This window comes from Narcine bancroftii, chromosome 3 (genome assembly GCF_036971445.1).
Source record: "Narcine bancroftii isolate sNarBan1 chromosome 3, sNarBan1.hap1, whole genome shotgun sequence".
In the NCBI taxonomy this organism is placed as follows: Eukaryota; Metazoa; Chordata; class Chondrichthyes; order Torpediniformes; family Narcinidae; genus Narcine; species Narcine bancroftii.
In genome coordinates, this window is record NC_091471.1 from 164,560,978 (window position 1) to 164,584,369 (window position 23,392).

Here is a 23,392-nt window from a genome sequence, read left to right on the forward strand (position 1 = left end):
GTCATTTTGAAATTTGCTAAGTACAAATCCTGTTCACATTCCAGAACCCATACAGTGATTTGTCTGTGAAAGCACTTAGTCTGCTGCTTTGAGACATCCTGAAAGGGTATTAGTAATACCTCTTGTAATGACCTAATTCGGAAGCTCAAATGCTCAGGAAAGTATGAGGCTGCACAAGGACCAACACGAGCAGTGACCTCCCAACCAATGAACACATCAACATGAGGGACTGCTTCAAGAAAGTAGCCAACGTTATAAAAAACCACCAACACACTGACCAAACTCTCCTTTCATTGTTTCCTTCAGGCAGAAGGTACAAAAGTCTCAAGTTCAGCTCCTGATGGTTCAAGAGCAGCTTTATTCCAACAGCTATTTGAACTTTTCATGTCACCTGAACCACCAAAGATCTGTCATAATTTTCTTTTGATTTTCTCTTTCTAAATTTTTGTATTTTTTTAATTTTTATGATATTTTAATTACTGTATTCTGAAATTGATGTGTGTTACATAATTGGAAAGCTGCTTTTATTACATCTGTACATTGTACTTATGTATACGACAATAAACTCATTGTTTCAAGAAAATATATGATTGATAAATTCAAAGCAGAGTTGAAAATTTTGATCCTGGAAAGTGGTGAATTGGAACACCTATTTTAACCAACAGTTCAAATGATCTGGAAGATGTGAGATCAGTACTACTCTTTGCATCTAGAGAATTTAAAATTATTAAATACATTGAGAACCTAAAGCCTGCATCAGAATAAGTGAGAACAAAACCACTGATTTGTTACAATTAAACATTGGCTTATTATTGATTTTTGTGAAGAAAATGTGCTATTCTTTTTCTTTGTGGTTTATACATGGGGACATACCTTGGGTCACTAAGTGGCTGAAGATGTTCATGTAGAATAGGGTATGACCAGCTCCTAATATTGTCCAAACAAATGATAATTTGAACATGACACTACCATTATGGTAATCATGGACAACCATATTATGCTCAACTGTAACTTTCTCAGAAGTGAGCAATGATGGGACTCGGTTCATTGACATTTACGTTTGTTTAGGAGAGAGGCCTTTTAAAAAATGGTGACATCACCTTGCTTCCTCTGTTCCATGTTAGAGTGGAGGTTATATTTACAGGAAGTTTTGCTCCTCTGTGCATGTTCAAGAAGCACAGCAGTTAAAGATGAAAATGTCCATTAGAACCTCCACTGTCTCCATTCAAAAAGGTCACAGAGTCTGCCTCTCAGAAACAGAAAAGCAAACGCCTTATAAATGGTTCCTGAATCGTAGCATCATTCAATTTAAAAAAAAGCAAATGACAAGCTAAAATCCCCTACTGTGAAACATCTGAAGGAATGACCTTGCTGAAGCACATAGCAACACAAACTAAACAATTTAAAATGAGCCCAGCCATTCAACAGAACTGCTGTATGGTCAAAGGATTGAGTCCATTAGTTGAAATGGACATTGTTACAAATGTCTACACCGGTTTACTGCACGAATGTAATCAGCGATCTGCTCAGAAAGCTGAGGTGATGGAGGTGAAGAAATTAGTACAGTGACCTGTCTCCTGGATGGATCTGAACCTCCAAGGGATGTGGATGGAGACAAGTAATTTGAAATATCTTGTCATTGCTGTGAAGTGGCATTTGAATAACAGAAGGTCCTTATTAAAGAACAGATATGACAATCTGTAGGGATTGTAATTTATTATCCTTCACTTTGGGGCTACTTGGAGTTTGTGCACATTGTTACAAAATAATTACATTTTTAATGCCTGGAGTTAGTGCTTTCATATAAAAATAATGCATGTGCAATAAAATCTCTCCAAGAGATTAATGAAAAATTCAGTCCATCAGGGATGGAGGCTTTGTGTGTTTCCATCTCAATTTTCTTCAGTATTATAGTTTATGACTTTATTTTACTTTTGTGAGATATTCTTTCAATACCAGTAACATTTAGATAAAAGCATTAGCCATGGCTCATTCGCAACACTCTTGCCTCTGAGAGAGGAGGTTGCTGGGTTCAAGTTCCTTCTCCAGAAAAGTCTCATCTGACACCCAGTATAATATTGAATGAGCACAGCACTGTTGGTGTGACATCATTTGGATGAGGTGTTAAAACTATTTCAAAGTTAAGGCAGATAGAATTTAATTCTGCTATATATGAGGTGATGTCTTTAATGAGGACATGCAAGGGTAGGTCCTACATGATGAATGGTTGAGTCCAAGAAATCAAGGATTGATAAGGTAATCAACAATGCCAGGGCATCAACAGCATCTTCACAGTCAACAAGGCAAAAGAGCTGGTTATAGACTTCCAGAGGATGGGAAAAGCTTACTCCCTGGTCCACATAATTGGCGCAGAGATGGAGATCATAGATAGCTTCGGGGTATAAACATCACCGGTGACTTGTCCTGTTCCACCCACAATGATTCAATAGCCAAGAAAGCACACAAATGCCTTTACTTTCTCAGAAGCCTGAGGAAATTCAGCATGTCACCAGCATCTTCTGCAGGTGTACCATTGAAAATTACCTAGCAGGGTCATAACTTAGTGGCACAAGAGCTGCTCCATCTGAAACCACAAGAAACTCAAGACTAAGAATAGAGATGAAGATTATTTTTTCCCCCACTCAAACTTGTGAACTGGTGGAACCTCTCACCACAAATTTGTTGAGGCCAATTCATTAGATAAATTCAAAAGTGAGCTCGATGAGGTGCTGATGGTTGAAGGGATCATGGGGAATGGAGAGAAAGCAGGAATAGGGGACTGGGATTATATGATCAGCCGTGATCCTAATGAGCAGACTCAAAGGGCTCAGTTTCTATGTTTCTATGTTAAACTGTGTCTGGTTGTGAATGTGGCTCAGTCCCTCATTCCCTCCCCATAACTTGCATCGATTCCATCTGTAATTCCCACTGCTTGGAAAAGCAGCCAATATAGTAAAAGTTTCAGCCTACTCCAGGCACACTCTCTTCCCATCAGATGGAAGTTTCTTGAGTGTTAGATCAGTTCATTCCCACTGTCAGCAGACTCCTTAATGAATCCCAAAATTAGTAAAATTAAGCTGGCTTTAATCTGTACCAACTGATACCTCTCTCCAACTCTGCACGTTTGAATTGTGTCTTACTTGATGAGCTATGTTTGGGTGTCTACTGGTCTGCTCATAAACAACATCTTATCACTAAATTTTAATACACGTGACAATAAACAAACTTGAGTTTAGAATCAGCTATAGGGGTGCGTATACAAGAATAGGGAAAGGCCACTGAGGGATTGAAACAAACAGATGAAATATTTCAACCTCAGCCATTGTTAAATCTGGACCATTGAGATTAATTTGCAGAACACAGTGGGAATCCTTTTTTTTTTAATAAAAATTTCTTTTACAATTTCACAGTTGTTAAGGCAACCGTGGCATAAAAATGCTGTAGATTAAACAGAAATGACTTTGAGGCAAAGTAAAACAGATTAAAACAAATGTACAGCCATATTTTGCTCCTGTGCTGCATCTCTCTATGAATCTATGATGAGAAGGGATTTGCCTGAAATAGTCTCAAGTGTTGCAATGGGTCTAGTCAGAGCTTTGTGTTACAATCAAAGTCAGAATGAGAATGAGTGGGAGTTGTTAATGTTCAGGAATAAAATGTTTCTGCTGCTCTTCCAATGTGCAGCTTGGAGTCAGTCAGTGCACAAGACAACTGTTCCAAAAGCATGAATTGACGATATTCAAACCTGCACTGCAACTTAGCAATGAAAAGAGCTTGCAAAGCACATTCTTCAGATGCATTTTTCGAAGGTCACTAATGACTGAGGATTGGATCGGCTGTAATTTCCACAAAACCTCATCTTCCATCATGACATTATGTACTTGCAGTGACAGAATGAGTGAGAAGTCACCATAGTCTATTAGGCAAAAAGACCCAAAAATGTCACAAAGACAAACCCATTAGATCTGTCCTCACTATTTTATCAATTAATACCCGACCTATTTAGTTGTCTAAACATTAAGAGCTGGATCCTGAGTATTAGCCTCTCAAACACTTCACAGACATACTTCTTAAGGAGCAAACAAAAGTGACATTGAGATAATGAACTCAATCGATGGATCAGAGAACAGGTCCTGATTGTGTTTGTTGAAATTTAAGATTTTAGATTTAAGTTTGTCACATATACCTCCTAGAGCAAGAAGGGTTCTTCTATGAGCAGTCTAACAGGTTAACTCTAAGACTCATACAGTCATAGAAAGTAGAAGAGAAAGGGCAGAATTTAAGAGTATTGAATGATAGTGTTAAAAGATCAATTAGTACAAAGGAGGGGAACATGGGAGCACTGCTGTGGGGTTCATTCAGGAGCCAGAAGGCTGCATCAAGCAGCTGTCTTTCAGACTGTTGATGCACAATTTTACACTTGCAATTTCTCCCAATGGTAGGAGGGAGAAGAGTGTGCCCAGGACATGATGAGTCTTACCTTCCCCTGGCATTGGGTGATGCAGATGGCATCCTTGGAGGGAAGGGAAGTTTGTGTGATGTATTGAGCTGCACTTATTAACAACTGAAGGGAATAAAATTGATTTTGGGGTACACACACACACACACACAGGGCAGATGCAAGAGTCAAGTGCAACAGACAAGCAAGATGGAGAAACTCAACAGCTCAAGCATCATCCATAAGTAAAGGGTCATCAATGTTTCAAGCCTGGGCCAATGTAAAGGGTAACCAACCTTCCATATGGATGCTGCATGACCTGACCTGAGTTTCTCCAGCACTTTTGTGCACTGACCAAGTTCTTCTAATTGACATTTATACAATGAAACACAAATATGTACTGTTGCCCATCATCCATGAAAAGAGTGAATTAATTTTTTTTTGTTTGGTGTTACCTGGGCAAGTCTATCATGCTCAACTTCAGTAGACCTTGCAATAATAAAACAAAATCACAGGGTACAGTGTTACATAATGTCAAAGAGCAGGTAGAGTATTGGAAAGATAATGTTCTGGGTATAGAGAAAAGTACAAATTAAACAGTGAAAGGATGCCATCTTCTACCAATGAGAGGTCTGTTTAAGAGTCGGATAACAACAGGAAAAAAAAACTGTCCACTAATGCGGAGGTTCATGTTTACAACCAACCATGTGTACATTATGTCTGACAGAAGGGGAAGAAGAGAGGGTGACCGGGGTTGAATGAGTCTTTTAAAATTTTGGCAGCTTTCCCAAGAAGCCAGGAGGAAAATGAAATCAATGGAGTTGGTTTATTTGTGTGATCACTGGGATACAGCATGACCTGCTGAGTTGCTCCAGCATTTATCTGCACTACATGCAGATTTCTTGTTTACGTCAATTCAGCCAAGCCTATTGCTGTCCTATCTGTCAACATTTCCAGCAAACAGTGTGTTCATTTCTGGTTCCCAGGATTTATGATACTCTTTTTGAACAGTGCAGTACTAATTATTTATTCATTGGGTTTAATAATAAGGGACAATGAATATTTATCACTGCACTAAATACTGGGGGGCTGTCTGAGGGCAAAGACCATGTCAGTGGTTCCTCTGTTTGCGCGAAAGCCGCACTGCGATTCTGGGAGAATATTCTCAGCGACACTAGGTATTATTCTATTTAGTAGAATCCTAGCGAAGATTTTGCCTGCAATGGAGAGCAACGTGATTCCCCTGTAGTTTGAGCAGTCTGATTTCTCGCCTTTGTTTTTGTACAGGGTGATGATGGTGGCATCACGAAGATCCTGAGGCAGTTTACCTTGGTCCCAACAAAGCTTGAAAAACTCATGCAGAGAACAAAACAAAGGACTCTACATCACCTTTGTTGACCTCACCAAAGCCTTCGACACCGTGAGCAGGAAAGGGCTTTGGCAAATACTAGAGCGCATCGGATGTCCCCCAAAGTTCCTCAACATGATTATCCAACTGCACGAAAACCAACAAGGTCGGGTCAGATACAGCAATGAGCTCTCTGAACCCTTCTCCATTAACAATGGCGTGAAGCAAGGCTGTGTTCTCGCACCAACCCTCTTTTCAATCTTCTTCAGCATGATGCTGAACCAAGCCATGAAAGACCCCAACAATGAAGACGCTGTTTACATCCGGTACCGCACGGATGGCAGTCTCTTCAATCTGAGGCGCCTGCAAGCTCACACCAAGACACAAGAGAAACTTGTCCGTGAACTACTCTTTGCAGATGATGCCGCTTTAGTTGCCCATTCAGAGCCAGCTCTTCAGCGCTTGACGTCCTGCTTTGCGGAAACTGCCAAAATGTTTGGCCTGGAAGTCAGCCTGAAGAAAACTGAGGTCCTCCATCAGCCAGCTCCCCACCATGACTACCAGCCCCCCCACATCTCCATCGGGCACACAAAACTCAAAACGGTCAACCAGTTTACCTATCTCGGCTGCACCATTTCATCAGATGCAAGGATCGACAATGAGATAGACAACAGACTCGCCAAGGCAAATAGCGCCTTTGGAAGACTACACAAAAGAGTCTGGAAAAACAACCAACTGAAAAACCTCACAAAGATAAGCGTATACAGAGCCGTTGTCATACCCACACTCCTGTTCGGCTCCGAATCATGGGTCCTCTACCGGCACCACCTACGGCTCCTAGAACGCTTCCACCAGCGTTGTCTCCGCTCCATCCTCAACATCCATTGGAGCGCTCACACCCCTAACGTCGAGGTACTCGAGATGGCAGAGGTCGACAGCATCGAGTCCACGCTGCTGAAGATCCAGCTGCGCTGGATGGGTCACGTCTCCAGAATGGAGGACCATCGCCTTCCCAAGATCGTATTATATGGCGAGCTCTCCACTGGCCACCGTGACAGAGGTGCACCAAAGAAAAGGTACAAGGACTGCCTAAAGAAATCTCTTGGTGCCTGCCACATTGACCACCGCCAGTGGGCTGATAACGCCTCAAACCGTGCATCTTAGCGCCTCACAGTTTGGCGGGCAGCAGCCTCCTTTGAAGAAGACCGCAGAGCCCACCTCACTGACAAAAGGCAAAGGAGGAAAAACCCAACACCCAACCCCAACCAACCAATTTTCCCTTGCAACCGCTGCAATCGTGTCTGCCTGTCCCGCATCGGACTGGTCAGCCACAAACGAGCCTGCAGCTGACGTGGACTTTTTTACCCCCTCCATAAATCTTCGTCCGCGAAGCCAAGCCAAAGAAGAAATACTGGGGGGATTATTTGGTGTGTTTCAAGACATGTTATGAACCAAATTTGTCATATTAAGAATGATAATAAGTGAAAATATTGTTGCTACTATGTAATAGAACCATAGAAGACTGCAGCACAGAAAGAAGTCCTTTGACCTTTCTAGTCTCTGCCAAAATATTATTCTACCTTGTCCCACTGACCTGCACCTGGACCATCTCCCTCCATTCCTCTCCCATTCAAGTACCAATCCAAAAGTTTTTGAACCATAGATCATTGGTATTGTTAACTGAACAACATTTTAGATTCTGGTCAGCTCAGTAAAAATTACTATTTTGTTCAAAATTAATTGTTTCCTTGTGTTGTGACAAACCCAGAGGATGCCTAAGCCCAGCAGCAAAAGAAATTCACCAAGACAAATGGTTACTTAAACCAAAGTTACTTTTAATTTTCTTTGAACATAAAAACAGGATCAAACTTTAACTTATTACTATTAACTTAACCCCCTTCTAATTCTAAGCAGACATGTATGTAATGTGTCACAAGTTCAGAAAAGTTCTTTGATTCAGTCCAATCTCACTTCTCACTCCTCCAAGTTCACCAGTATTAGGCAAGTCTTATACTGTGCACAGAATTTAACATTTATGAATCTTCACCAGATTTTGGTGCTTGAAAGGTAAATGATTACTGCTCAGGAAGGTTCATGTCGGCTTTCAGAGAAATTTGTTGCTCATTGCACACACACACAAACTGATTCCTTCCAATCAGCCACTTCAGTATCTTTCCGAAGAAACTTGTCCCATGAGGGTTTTCCAGATGATAACTTCTCTTTCAGGTCAGCACAGAGTCCCTTTTCTGATTCCCTTAACTCAAGCGAAACACTATTTTGTCTGTGTGTCTGTGTGTCTGTGTGTCTGTGTGTCTGTGTGTCTGTGTGTCTGTGTGTCTGTGTGTCTGTGTGTCTGTGTGTCTGTGTGTCTGTGTGTCTGTGTGTCTGTGTGTCTGTGTGTCTGTGTGTCTGTGTGTCTGTGTGTCTGTGTGTCTGTGTGCGCGTGTGTGCGCGTGTGTCACACTTTGAGAAAAACATGTTTGATTCTCTCTGCCTGCAAAACAACACAAGAGCAAACTGCCTTCAGACAGATTGCAGCACCAGACCCAATCTTCTGAGTCTATTCATCTTTTGCTTTCCAAAAGAATGATACATAACTCCACAACATGTCCAATTAACACCAAATTGTGAGCGCTTCAGCAAACCAGTTTCCATTGTCTTTTCAAAGGCACTGGGAGTCTGGGCTGTCTGACTTGAGCAGAGCTCTGGCATTTTAAATGAGATCTGTGTTGTGAAGTGTTTGTTTATGACCTACACACAAAAAAACCACAAATTTATCTCCTTTAAAATATCTCTATATACAATACAAAATATAATATAATTCGTCACAGTGCTTTTACATTGCTGATGTCTGGTTATTGTGAAAAGTCACCAAGAGTTTTCCAGTGATACCCAAGCACATGAAATGAGTTGCTCCCAGGTTACTGCTGTTCATCACCTGAAAACTGGGCTCATTCTAACGTTGTTAGAACCAACCAATGGGCTGTCAACTCAGCATCTTGTTAGCAATTGAGACAAGGCACTGGGAATTGCAATTGTACCTGTGATACAGTTACATGTAAATATGCAAATGTAATTTGTTATAATGTAATGACACCATTAAAAGTTTTACATGAACAACTGTCACATGCTAATCTTCAACAAGAGATACTATACGTGCTGAATCCCTTGGTGCCTCTTACAGTTTGCATGATGCAGCACTCATCAACTTTGCAATTGTCACATGCCACATCTCTCACAGCACTTCAAATCCCTCTAAAGAACCAAAATTTTAAAATGCATTGTTTTCTCAGTCAAGGCTGGTACTCGTCAGAAGGTTTCCATCCCTTTACAGATATGAAATTACTGCAGGAGGTTATTTTCTCCTTACAACAATCCATCAGTATCATGTTATGATGGCTAAGCTTTTTTTAAATTTCCCATATCCTGTGGTGGGATATGAAACAATAATTTTGGTTCATAGATCCAAGTAGCAAGAAGACGATGACAACAGACAACAGTGAGGGATTGAGTAATGTTGAGACCCAAAGGGATCTTAGTGTTCTTGTACTAAAAAAAAATCTGCTGGAAGTGGTAAACAAAAGCATATACAGATGCTGGGTCAAGCAGCATCAGTTGGACAAAAAGAATAGTTAACAATTTTACTCAATGCCCTTTATCAAGACTGGAGAGATGTAGGAGAAGCCAGTGTTGAGGATAAGGGGCCCATTCCATGAACCTAGACCAGCCTAGTTGGAACAGACCTTAATTAAAACAGTTGCATCTTTTTGAAGCATTTTTCTTTACATTGCCCCTGTTCAGTACACCAGGATAGCTTTGTTCCACTCTGCTTCTTGGCCATCCCACTAAATGCTGAGAGTCCCATGGGACAAGTTCACCCATTACCTGGGCATGAAGGGAAGAATGAGGAAACTGGCCTTGATAAGGCAACTCGAAAGGAATGAGAGAATGTACTTGCCACAGAGAACATGGCAAAAGTTTACGAGATGGTGGGCTCACCATGAGATAAAATATTGAACCTGAATTTTCTTGAGTTTTGAAGAAATGACAGGAGATTTCATAGAAAATTGCAAAATTATGTTTGGGGCTCAATGAACTTGTTGACTGAGGAGTTTAGAATAAAGGAGTCATGGTCTCAGAATGAGGGGTATGACATTTGGTAATGGCTTGTGGAGATATATTTTTCTTCTGAATCTGTAATTCTTTATCCCCAAGAGCAGTTAAGACTTTCATTATGTTAACTGAAAATGGAGATCAGTAATAGATTTGTACAATAAAAAAATAATGACAGCAGTAGGGCAATATCTCTGAATTGGAAGAAAAGGCATGATCTTGATGAATGGTAGAACAGTCTCAAAGACCCAAATGGTCTACCCCTGCTCCTAATCATCCTTATTTTCTCATTTGTTTTCACAAAGCTGCAAGAGAAATAGATAGTCTAAATCCCAGATAATCAAATGCAAAGTTCCCAAGGTATGGGCATTCTGGAACCAATCCAGATAAAGATCAAACTAATTGCTTGTATACATCATGAAAAAGTAGGTTCTCTTTTAAACATTTTGCATGCCAATACTAGAAACCACGTGGAAAGCATTTCTGACAATGTCTCGTCAATATCAAAGGCGATGGAAATTGAGCAGATCTGCATTAATCAATACATACCTTTTTCAAAGAGACATGCATTAGACTGAATAGAAAAATTAATGTTATTTTGAGAAAATCCAAGTAATATGAAATTGGACTGATTAGAATCTTAATTTCGACACAAGCGGCATTCAATCATTCAAAAATTTCCAAATCAAAATTCATGGTTTGCAAGGATAAAGTGAACTCTAAACAGTGATGAGGACCCCCCACGATGAGAACTCAGCAAGTGAAATATTCCACAGAGTAGCTTACAATTTCCTGGAAAGCACAGGAATGAAGAAATTGTATGGCACAAAACGCAACAAATATTACCCCCTGAAGATTAAAACAAATTCAGAAGAACATTTGACAGGGGAGACATAGATTAGCCTTTACTTCCAAAATCAATAGTGTTTAACCATACTTGCATATTCAGATTCAAATTATCTTGTTCTTCAGAAACGAGTGACAAACTCCCCAAGCATATTAATTTACACAACAGCATCACCTTCATTGCACAAATGAACACAATCCTAGTTCTCAATGGGTGTACACACCAGCCTCAATCATGGTCAGAGAACAGTTCACATTCTTGGAAGATGCTTCTTGATATAGATGGTGTCACATTGATGGCGAGCTAACATCTTTCTTCAAAGCCTTAAAAATGGTCCTCTCTCCTGAAACTCTCACCAATTCAAAATTCTCTTAACTATCCTCTGAAATATCCCCGCAAGCCACTCTGTTCTGAAAAAATGGAGGATGGATAATGGAGACGCAAGGCTGCAGATGATGCAACCTGGTGAAAAAACAAAGTGCCGGAAGAGCAGTGTGTGAAGCAGCATACATGGAGAGAAAGAGATGGTTGATGTTTTTAACTGAGACCCTGCCTCATGATTGAAGGCAGAGAGAGATTGTTGATATGAAGATGTAAGGGGAGCAAGAGTTGGTAAATGGTAGGTAAATGCAGATGAGGAGGAATTAGTTGGCATATCATGTCAGGTAAAGGAGGGAAGGGTGGAATAGAAACAGGGGCCAGAAGGTGATCAGTGGAGACAACAAGGAGCTCATGGCATCTGGCAGGGAGATGAGGAATGTAACAAGATATGGGAGCAATGAAGGGCAGATGGAAGAGTAGGTGGAGGGCATGGGAGAACCCCTTAAGTTGAGTGTGTGGATGATTGGAGATGGAAATAGGTGGGGAAGGGGGAAGAAATAGTGATGAGGCCAATGGGAATTGTTAGGTCTGCTTTGTTCATGAATGAGTGAGTCAAACACCAGACTGAGTCGAAATCAAGGTTCTTTGTTCTTTATTGCCGGATTGTAACACTTGCAACTAACAGTGTTAGTTGGAGAAGGCGCATTCTGCCGTTATCAGCAAGTGGTGTTTTTTTTATATACCTTAGGATACGTACTTTGTAAATGATCATACCATGACATTGTCCAATGAATAAACTGTTGCTGTCCCTCTCTGCTAGCCTCCTGCACATCAATTTGTCATCCCCACTCTTATCTTGAGAGTACAAGGTCACAACTGCATCTTGTTACGGCCCAGCACTGGGTGACTCCCTCTACATTCCCAGCTCATGATGTTTTTACCTAACAGTATCTAGGAGGAAAGAAGGTAAATTAAAGGACAGAAATGGGGTAAATTTGAAGGAAAGAGAAAGGACAGAGGTGGAGCTAGTTATCAGAAACTGGATATTGATGCTATTATCATTGGGTTGCAGACAGAACAAGTCAAATAGAAGGTGCAGTTCCTCTAGTTTACATTCATTCCTCAAATAAATTTCTGTTTGTGGGAGTTTGCTGTGCACTTCCATCACTCCTGCACGTTTTAGGAATTTTTTAAAACATTCAAATGCATAGGTTTTTACAGCATAGTACAGGCCATTCAGCTGAACAATGTTGAGCCACCCTATGTCAACATTAATTCAACCCTTCCCTACATCTCTCACATAATCTTTACATCCATGCACCTGTCTCAGATGTTTTTGAATGTCCTTATTGCACCAAGTCCTCACCACCACCCTTGGCAATGCATTACAAGCAACCACTACTTTCTGCATAAAAATCTTGCTCGTATGCCTCCCCCAAACTTTCCTCCACTCAACTTTTGGGCTGTATGGTTGATATAGCAGTTAGCGCAACACCTTTACAGGGTTTGAATCCCACGTTGTCTTTAAGGAGTTTGTACGTTCTCAGTGACTGCGTGGGTTTTTTCAAGGGGTTCCGATTTCCTCCCACCATTCAAAAATGTACTGGGGTGTAGATTAATTGGGTGTAAATTAGGTGGCACAGATTCATGGGCTGAAATGGCCCGTTACCATGCTGCATGTCTAAATCTAAAAAAAAATCAAGTTTGAACAGATGCCGTCTGGTATTTACTCGTGTTTCCCTGGGAAAAGGTACTGACTGACCATCCCACAAAAGGCCCTCAATCTTCTATACCTCTATTAAGTCACCTCTCATCCTTCATTGCTCCACAGAAAAATATCCCAGCTGTCAATCTTGCAAAAACAAAAAGAAACATGCAAAGTAAATGCCAATCCTTTATCTTTTCACTATTCTTGAGGTTTAATGCTGTGTGATGAAGCCACCTCTCAACAGTGGAGGGAGATTCATTGCAGTTCTCTTAAATGTAATGAATGTGGTGATATTTAAAGTGGATTAGTAAATTTGCAGATGACACAAATGGTGGTGGAGTTGTGGATGGGGTAGAGAGCTATAAAAATATTCAACAGGATAGAGAGCTCCTACAACAATTTGCAGAAAAATGGCAGATGAGTGTGAGGTTTAAACAAGTGTGTTCCACGCCCTCCCCTCCCCCCCCCCACCCCCACTGAGATCGAGAGAGATAAATAAGGATTTAGGATAAGGGTCAAAAAGATTAAGAATATTAGAGGAACTTTTTCATGTAGAGAGTAGTGGGAGTGGAAACGAACTGCCAGCTGAATTGGTAAATGCAGCCTCAATTTTGATAATAATGAAAAAAAAGCACAGGTACATGGATGGGAGTGGAATGAAGGGAATAGGGTCTCAGAGCACTTGAGTGGGACTAGGCTGAATAGTAGTTCAGCACAGACTAGAAGGGCCTGTGTCTGTGCTATAGTGTTCTACGGCTCTAGGTGTTGCACGTTAGAAGGCCAAACATAAGGGGAAAAGATGCATTGTGTTCTTGGACTCTTAAAGCACTGGTGTGCAGACGAACCTGGGGATCCAGATTCACATCTCCTTGGAAGGAATCATGCAAGATAGAGTGATAAAGGTGTGGGGTACATTTGCCTTCACTGGCCAGGGCATTTATGTGTGCAAGGAATCCATGTTCCAGCTATACAAGTCTCTGGTGATCTCCACTTGGAGCATTGTGTGCAGTTCTGGTTACTCCAAAACAGGAGGATGTGATGTCGAGGCTTTGGAACAGGCGCAGGAGGTTTACCATGGGAGGCTAGCCAGAGACATGGTGGAAGAATACATAGGTAAGAGAGGCATAGACAGGGTAGAGAGTGAGAATCTTTTTCTCAGGAAAAGTGTCACATGTCTTTAAAGTGAAGGGTATAGGGTTTAAAGGAGGTCTGAATTGCATTGAAAATTTCTTGTACGGAGAGTGGAAGGTGGCTTGAACAGGTTGCAAGATTGGTGGTGGAAGCAGATCTAATTGTAGAATTTAAGAGGATTCAAGATAGGTACATGAATGTGCAGGGAATAGAGTGATAAGGAACAAGTACCAGAATTTTAATTTGCATTGTGCAGCAAATTCAGTGCAGGCATCCTGGAACAAAGGATGTGCTATGCTGAATTGTTCTAGGTTTCATACCTTATGGATTGAACATTGTCTAAGTGGATGGACCAACATGCTCATGAAGCTGAATGGCCTTCACCCATTCCTAAACTCCACTGCAAACAAATAATATTTACATTTCAATGAATACATTTGGGAAAATTTGGATATTTGATAGGGTAAAAAGAAAGAGTCCCATCCTCACAATCATTCTTCCATTGAGGTCAATGGAATGCTGCTTCTCCATAAATCCTCGTGCTGAAGTTGGAGTTAATGGTTAGTGACTAGGTCCAACTCCTCTTCAACAGTTCCCATCGCTGTTGCCCAGCTACGATCTACCTCACTCACTTCTCACATCTCCTCTTGTTCCAGTTTTTGTTCCTGGAATTATGCATTCTTTAAAGTGTATCATCATTTTATTGGTCATTTAGTTTTGGCCTCATGAAATACCTTTCACACTGTTCTCTCCAACCCATGTCCTATCCTGTTTATTGGTGGTTTCAAAATCAGGACTGGCTTAAAGGTTCTCTGCCATGTTATAAAGTCCTCAGCAGTTTTGCATAAATTTAAAGTAAAACACTAAGATCTGCAAACACTGTGGTTGAAGTAAAAACACACAAAATAAACCCATCCCTCCACCCCTTGATCTCTGCTATCGCCTCCTTCCTTTCTCTACCTATCACCTACTGCCCTTCTTTTCTTCTTCCCCCCCTTTACTCTTTTGTTCAGATGCCTACCAACATTTTCCCCACACTTTGATGAAGAGCTCAAGCCCAAAATGTTGCTTATGTATTTTTATTTTTGGTATATAAAGGCCACTGCTTGATCTGCTGAGTTTCTCCAGCTTTGTGTGTTTTTACTGCATAAATTGAAGATCTTCCTTTTTATGTTGACCCAGAAATTGTCCCCCTTTAGCTGTCCTCGGCCTCCAAACTTAAATAGCAAACAGATTAGCTTCCGGCTAGCCAGTTGTTGAAGACATTATTCACAACAGGGCTTCACAGATTTTTAACTAGATTAATGTTTTCTGTGGTAAGAAAAACTATGTATTAGACAGATGATATTGTGGCGTAGATAGATTTTCTGAAGATGTTTTCATCATTAGTGTTGTAGAGACGAAGAAAATAAATCCGGCACCTCTGTGATTTACTGTTCACTGATGGATGCAGTTTTAGAATAGTGCTGAATGAGTGTGTGCATAACACTTACATTAATAGTGACCATAAATCAGTTCAGTTCTCTGATACTCAAGTTTTAGTGCCACATTTACCTTGCTATTATCATAAATGTAGCAGTAAAATTCAAATATATATCTGTCTGCACATTGCCTCCAATCTTTATCATGTCTTAAAATCTATGCTAAAACTACTCCAAAGCTGATAGTTTTGCATAGTAAGATTTGTTCCACAGCAGATTATATTTTGAGTGCTACAGTCCATTCTTTGTTTATTTTTAACTCCCTGCACCTCACTCTCCAGTGAACTCAAAGCCACTTAATTAATGGAAATGCTAAGCAAGCAAAGCATGATTTTACCTTTTCCAGTATGTTTCAAATGTCGTAAGTGCTTCACAGAGAATGAAAACCTGCAATTACTGTTATAATATAGAAAACACAACATCAGCTATGAATACCAAACTCCCATAAATAGCTCACAAAACATCTCCATCCAGTTCACCAACACTTCATTTCCCCCCCCTCCCCCATTCCACTCTGACCTCATACATTGTTCCAACATTTTTATGTTTATTTGTCACTATTCCTGGTAGAGTGAAAAAGGTATTTCCTGAAGCAGTTTCAGACTGAGTACAGGGACATTAAGTTACAACTGTACAAGACATTCCCACCCTGTCTCCTGTAAGGATAGTACAGCTTTTTCTCAATTCCTCTGTCTCTACCGCATCTATTCCAATGATGAGGCCTTCCATTCCAGGACATCTGAAATATTGTCCTTGCTTAGAAAATATCGTTTCTACACCACAGCCATCAAGTCAGCCTTCACCTGCATTCATCTCCTCCCCATTTCATCTGGTATCCATATGAGAGTTCTTAGACAACACATGGATGAAGGAAAAGGTTCTTTACTTGAAAGTTGATATAAACAACACACAAGGCATGCCGTGAGGCTGCAAGCCTCCATTACTGATAACATTCTATGTGTCAGCCACCTGATGGCAGTCAAGTCTAATCAAACAGTAACTATAATCAAGGCCTTGCTAGTGGCCATGCAAACATGATCACTATCATTACACTCCTCTTCCCTTTCCACTTTCTCCAGTGTTCGTTCCCTTTGGGACTCCCTCATCCATTGATTCCTTCCCACTAATCCCCCTCTTGGTACCTCCTATGACTGCAAGAAGTACTCCCTTGCACTTACACCTCCTCTCTCATCATTATTCATTGCTCATCTAGCAATAGGAAAGATATAATTAAGCTGGAAAGGGTACAGAAATAATGAAAAAGAATGCTAGTGTGGGATGTTGAACTTGAATTATAAGAAAAGGCTGAATACTCTTTATTTTCCTCCCTCGAGATTTGGAGGCTGAAGGAGATGGGAGTTTAATAGAATCGTGAGGCGCGCAAATAAGGTAAATAGCCATTGTCATTTTCTAGAGTAGGTTAATCGAAAACTAGAGGGCATAGATAGAAGGTGAGAGTGAAAAAATTTAAGAGGACCATCTTTTTTTTTTTACCCAGAGGATGGTGGGCATTTCAAATAAGTTACTGGAGGAAGTGGTAGAGGCAGATTCAATGCAACATTTAAAAGATACCTCGACAGGAACATGGATAGGCAAGTTTTAGTGAGATATTGACCAAACATAAGCAAATGGTACTAGTATGGCCTCATGGATGAGACCAAAGGGCCTGTTTCCATGCTGTAAAAGTCTATGACTCCATGACGATGTAACTATTTTCCACCAACTCATTCTACCTGTGGGAGGTTTTTTTTATTTGGACATTTGCCTTCATTTTTGTCATATTTGCTCAAATAGTTTGTAGTGCTTCTCAAATAAATTCTGTCCCGTCTCCAACTCAATGCTTTGCACAAGGTGTCATAACTCAGATTATTGACTCACTTATCTTCTGTTCTCTAATTGAAGATTATGTGTTTACAACTACAAACATAAGAAATTATGCTACTGGCAAAACCTACAAACTGTGCAATGGAAAACGTTATTACTACAACCAAACATTTAACAGAGTGGAACATCCTAAGGCAATCAATGTTCAGGATAGATATGAAGCAAAGCTATGTGTATGTATTACATATCTAGTCAGTTGCCTGAATAGAAATAAAACAATTGTACAGATATGAAAGTATGTAGATGCAAAATGTGAGTGATAAAATAAAAAGCACAATATAAAAATTTCTGCTGTTAAATATAAAGGGAGCCTCTTCCAGTTTATGTCATATTTGTACCATCTAGGAATTTGTGTTGAGGTGTGATTCTGCAAAGGAACAGTCATATAATGTCATGTCGAAAACCATAGTTGAATGCAGAGGTCCAGGCACTTCTTAGAGTTTGTGATGCTACGTTCAGGACAGGGGACAAAATTTCCAGGGCTAAACTCTCCCATGCAATCCAGAAGACAAAGCATGGATATGCACAGTATATCCAGACAGTTGTGTGACACTGGCAAAACAAACGCATGTGCCAAGGATAAAATCTAAAAAAAAAAGACCTCATGACAACCTTACAAATCAAAGATAGTAATGCCTCCTTTCTGGAGAGACTGAATATCTTCTATGCACAGTGCAATGCGAGAACAGGCTGACGCCAAAGAAAGCTCCGAGTCATACTAATGAACGGGCCCCCTGCAAAGCTGTGACCAAGGGGAGGAGAATCCAATTAAGATGATCCTACACAAGCAGTGGGACCAGAAAACATACTGGTTGAGTACTGAAGGACTGAACAAACCAACTGATGAAGGTCCTTACAGACATCTCCAACATGCTACTACAGCTGTCCATCATCCTTGCAAGTTTCAAGACACCGTCATCATCCCGGCACCAAAGAGGATGACAATGACAGGCATCAACTACTACTACTGCTCAGTGGCACTGGCCTCCACCATTATGAAATGCTTCAAGCATCTGGTGATGGAATGCATCGAAGTGCACCTCCCAGAGACACTGGACCCATTTCAATTTGCCTACAGATGGAACCTGGCCAATGATGCGGCAATAGCCTTGTCCCTCCATTCCCTCCTGACTCATCTCAAAAATGACACCTCATACACCAGGCTGATGTTCATAGTCCAGCATGGCTTATAATATGATCATTCCCCAGAGGCTGATGGAAAAATTGTCCTCATTGGGACTCAACACCCCACTCTGCAACAAGATTCTGGACTTGACCACAGAGTATCTGGGTTAGGAGCAGAATGTCAAGCAACATCATGCTGAGTACTGGTGTACTACATGGCTGTGTGCTCAGCCCACTCCTGCTCATGCTCCTGACCCACGACTGCATCGCCAGATCCAGCTCCAACAGATGCATCAATTTTGCAGATGACACAACAGTCATTGGCTTCAGCTGCAACAACGATGAGTCCCACTGCAGTGAAGTGGTGGAAAATCTCATGATATGGTGCAAGAAAAGATAAAGGAGATGATTTTGGACTTCAGGAGGACCAGGGATTAGCCTCAACTACACATTAATAGCTCTGAATTTGAGAAAGTAGTCAGCACCAAGTTCCTCAGGGTCCATTTAAGAAGCAAGCTATTCTGGTCACACAACATCTCCTCACTTGTCAAGAAGACAACAGCGACTGCATTTCCTGAGAAGACTGAGGCAGGCAAGTCTACTGGCCATCACCCTGTCAACTTTCAACAGGAGCTCTATCTGAAGTATCCTGTCCAGCTACATCAGAGTGGTATGGTTGCTATAGAAATTTGGAATAGAGGTCAATTAAAAGGATCATAAGAGAAGCAGAGAGAATCACTGGGGTCTCCTCTCCACAACTGGCATGATCTTCCAGGACAGTTGTTTGAAGATGGCTCACAAAATAGTTGAGAGCCCCTAATATCCCATTGTTCAGCTACTCCAATCAGGAAAGAGATACAGGAGTATCAAAGCAAGAACCACCAGGCTGAGAAACAGGTTCTTTCCACAGGCAGTGAGACTGTTGAACGATTGAATGAACTGCTCATACCAACCCTCCAAGACTATGATTTATTCAACAATATTGATTTATTTTTATGTAGTATAAACTGTACATACTGCCTATACATCATTTGTCTGCATGTGTGTTATATCTATGTGTTTTTTTTTGTTGTACTAAGGACTGGATATTGCTGTTTCTTTGGGTTGTACTGGTACAAATAGATGATCATAAACTTGAAAATAAGGTGAAAAGCTACTGGATAGAAAGATACTGATGCAAATACAACAGGTCAAATGGTTTCCTTGGAGGTTGATTGCAGCTTCTGGCATGCCGAGTGTTTAAGTAGAGTTTGAAGCCGATTTCCTCCACAGAATTTAGGTTCACTACAGTTAACTCCAGTGCAGTCTGGGAATGTTGAAAGGAAGGATAAAGGGAATCCACAAAGATGTGTACATTTGACAATTATCCATTGATTCTTGCTGGAAATCACAACCTAACAGTCTGATTGGCTCTTGTTTAATAGTCACTGCTTTTGCAGACAATTGTTCATACAGACTTATTAGCAGAGTGTTACATAAATGTAGTAAACCAGGTGTTAATATTAGCATGAGAGGAGGAGACAAAGATAGCTGCTTATTAGTATCTCACCCAGTTGGCTAATGGAGACTTTAAACAATGTCTGATAAACATTGTCAAGACAATTCTATGAAATAAAGATGCTTTGCCCTATTTATTCACAACTCACAAGTACCATAGAGACTATATTACCTTGGTTATAAATAACACATTAACACTGGAGCAAGACAACAGGCCATGGTGTCTCTGACACAAATACAATTTCTTATTATTTTGGAAGGTTTCCAAAAAAATAATTAGTTACAAGTTCCTCAAGAACTTACAAGTTCCTCTCGAAGCTGTGAAATCAGTTCATCTTTCTCCTTCAGCTGAAGCCTGAGAAGTGCGCTTTCATCTTTTGGATCCTATGGAAAAAGGGAAAGAGACAATATGTAGAATTAATGGAAATGATGGAGGACATTGAGTTTAATTATCATGAGAAAGTCATTTGTTGAGATGTGCCCATACAAGAACTGCTTGAACCAACTCTTCCAGGAATATTAAAGATTGAAAATGGACTAGAGGGGCCACATGGAGGGTGGAATAAGATGGAGGAATTGGGAGAGGATACTACAATTGTAATGTTTATACTTCGACAGGAAAGGCATGGAGAGATTTAGGTGAAGTGCCTGCATGAGGAACTAGCTCAGGTCAGTATGGGCAAGTTGGGCCAAATAGCCTGTTCCTCTGCTCTGTAATCCTACAACTCGAATTAAAATGACACAAAAGTGTGTTGATTAAAATGAAGTAAGGGAAGTGGAGGAGTCCAAGGTGCATCATGAAGATTTTAGGTCTCAGCATTATATCCCAGCAACCATGACCTGTTGTCAAACACTCATCTTTCTACTGAGATAATCAGAGGTGTCTCCCAAAAGAATTAAGGATTCTTTTGTCATCTGGGTGTTTGAGGATTTTCATCCTTATGCTCAAAGCCCTCAGTGGTCTCACTTCTCCCCAAGTCTGCAATCTACTTAACACCTACAACTCGGGTAGCACAGTGGCATAGCTGATGGAACTGCAGTCTCAAAGCTCCAGCAACCTGGCATCAATCCCAGCCATGGTGCAACTTGTGTGGGAAATGTACATTCTTCCTTTCACTGTCTGGGTTTGTTCTAGGTACCCCGTGACCTTCTACATCCCAAAGACATGCAGTTTGATCAGCTAATTAGCAATGGGGAATTGCCCTCAATGTAAATGAGTGACAGAATCTGGGAAGAGGAACTAAAAATGTGGAGGGAATAGTTTACAGAAGTTGATGGTAAATGGGATTGAGCCAAACTTGATTTTCTTCAATTCTTACCAAATGTAAAGATTTCCAATTGGCTGCCTTAACTCTGTAGTTCCTGACATAAACATCATTCTTAACTCAATCTCCATTAAAGTATCTTTTAAAACTTGCTTGAACATTAAAGCAACACGCATATAATCTTCTAATATGGTACACCATCTATTAAGCAGCTTATGCCCCTCTTCAGACTCTGTTCAAAAGTTTAAGGCCCCCTTTCCTGTGAAGCCATTGTTTAGTTGGTTTCTTCTGTATAGGTACTTCTCTCCCAACAACTACATAAAAAAACAAATATTTTATGATTCAAGTCCATAGCCCCCTTTAAATGCACTGTAGCCCCCAGAGGGGATGTGTTACATTAAATGTTGTTCTTGAAGGAATGGTTATTGCCATTCAGGTTAATACAGGATCTGCAAGGGCTCCATGATCCTGTGAAGGATAGAGATAGGGTGTGGGGGTAGGGGAAAGGCCAGAAGGGAAGGAAGGAATAGAGTAAAAGGTGGTCAAATTTTCATGGAGAAGCACCCCCACAAATCCTGGCCATAGGAAGCAACATCAAAAAAAATGGCACTTAGATCATGGTTGTCCAGATTTATTTCATAGAATAGTACAACACAGGGACAGGGCCTTCAGCCCTTGATGTCCGTGCTGAACATAATGACAAATTAAATAAATCTCAAGATTCCTTATACTGTCATGTAATACAGGGAAAACACTTAAAATTAAATATACATGCTTCAACTTTTGTCTGTCACATAATAAACAAAGTCAACAAAAGGAGACTGTAAAAACCTCTCCATTTCCTCCATATTCATGTGTTTATCTAGAATCCTCTTAAATACTATTATGGTATCCAAACACTGCCATTGTAACTGAACAATCGTTAATTCTTATATCCTTACACAGGGTATCAGAGAAAAGATACAACTGACAATGGCCCCAGACCTTAAGCCTTTTTATAGAGGGAGAAAAAAGGCAAATGCAAAGACGGAGATTCTCCATCTTTATATCGCTGCACTTACCTCCATAAAAGGTCCAAAGGAAAATGGACTGCTGGAATAAACTTGGGCTTCCATCCACCTGGCGGTACAATTAAATGTGGAGTGTAGTCCACCTCCTTCATAAAAGGAATGCCGGTGGAAGTGGCTACACAGGGGAGGGCTGATGATGTCGCGAAGATGTCGTCAGCCCTCAACACGAGTGCATTCAGATACAGGGCAAAATAGCAACCACAATTTGTTTCTAAAGGATCACTAATCTATTTAAATGAATGATGGCTAAAGCTTTTTGTTCTTTTGGGTGGCAGGGAATGTCTATATTAATTTTTCACTTGTTGGAGCGCATGTTTGATGTCACACCGATGGGCAGCGCTACTGCACCGCTCACCCCGCTTCCCTCGGTTCCGGAAGACTGCTTCTGACTCTACTCTCCATAAAGGCAATGCTGGATTAGCCTTATAGGTTGTCACCTTGTGCCAGCTTTAAGGCAGGGTTGCACCATAAAAAAGGCACATTTGGTTATCTGTGATCTCCTATTGGTGTTGCATGACCTGCTGAGTTACTTCAATAGATTTTGTATATTGCACTTGAATCCACCATCTTGTGACTTTCTTGCTTAATTACAGCTATTTCCAACTTTTCTTCCTCACTTGCTGAGGATATCCAGGAATTTTTGTTTTTATTTCATATTTCCAATAGCTGGAGTAATTAGATTTTTAATTTTAGTTTCCAGACCGTCTAAAAAAAATGCAGTTGCTATGGGAGTGAAACAAGAAAGGCCACAGATTGTAGTAAATACACAAAAGTTCTGGAGAAACTTAGCAGGTCTTGCGGCATCCATAGGAGGCAAATGTATAACCAGCATTTTGGTCCTGGGCCCTTCATCAAGGTATGAGCAGAAAGCAGGCAGGTGCCAAAATAAAAAGGGAAGAAGGGTTTGGGGTGGGGGGGGAAATTTTTAAAAAAAAATCACAGGCCAACAGCCAAGAGGGCATAGGTGGAGATGGATTAGAGGACAGGAGAGAAAAGCTGAGGATTGTGGGAGGGAATAGCTCTCTGAATGCAGAGCTGGAGGAAAGAGACAGACGGAGAGAGAGAGAGAGAGAGAGACCACACACACACGAGCTGGAGGAAAGTAACAGCAAGCCCTTTCAGGTGGACACTCCGCCTTGAGGGCAGAGGCAGCAGAAGTGGATC

General features: G+C 40.8%; 1 protein-coding gene across 11 annotated transcripts in view; it reads right to left on the reverse strand.

Annotated features, from left to right (window-relative positions):
- ccser1 (coiled-coil serine-rich protein 1) overlaps positions 1–23,392 on the reverse strand; it is a 1,096,421-nt gene that overhangs the window by 239,798 nt on the left and 833,231 nt on the right. For all 11 annotated transcript variants that reach the window (XM_069925708.1, XM_069925709.1, XM_069925719.1 and 8 more), the window contains one exon: positions 20,197–20,277. In XM_069925708.1, the coding sequence (XP_069781809.1) occupies positions 20,197–20,277 (81 nt within the window). The remainder of the gene's footprint in view (positions 1–20,196; positions 20,278–23,392) is intronic.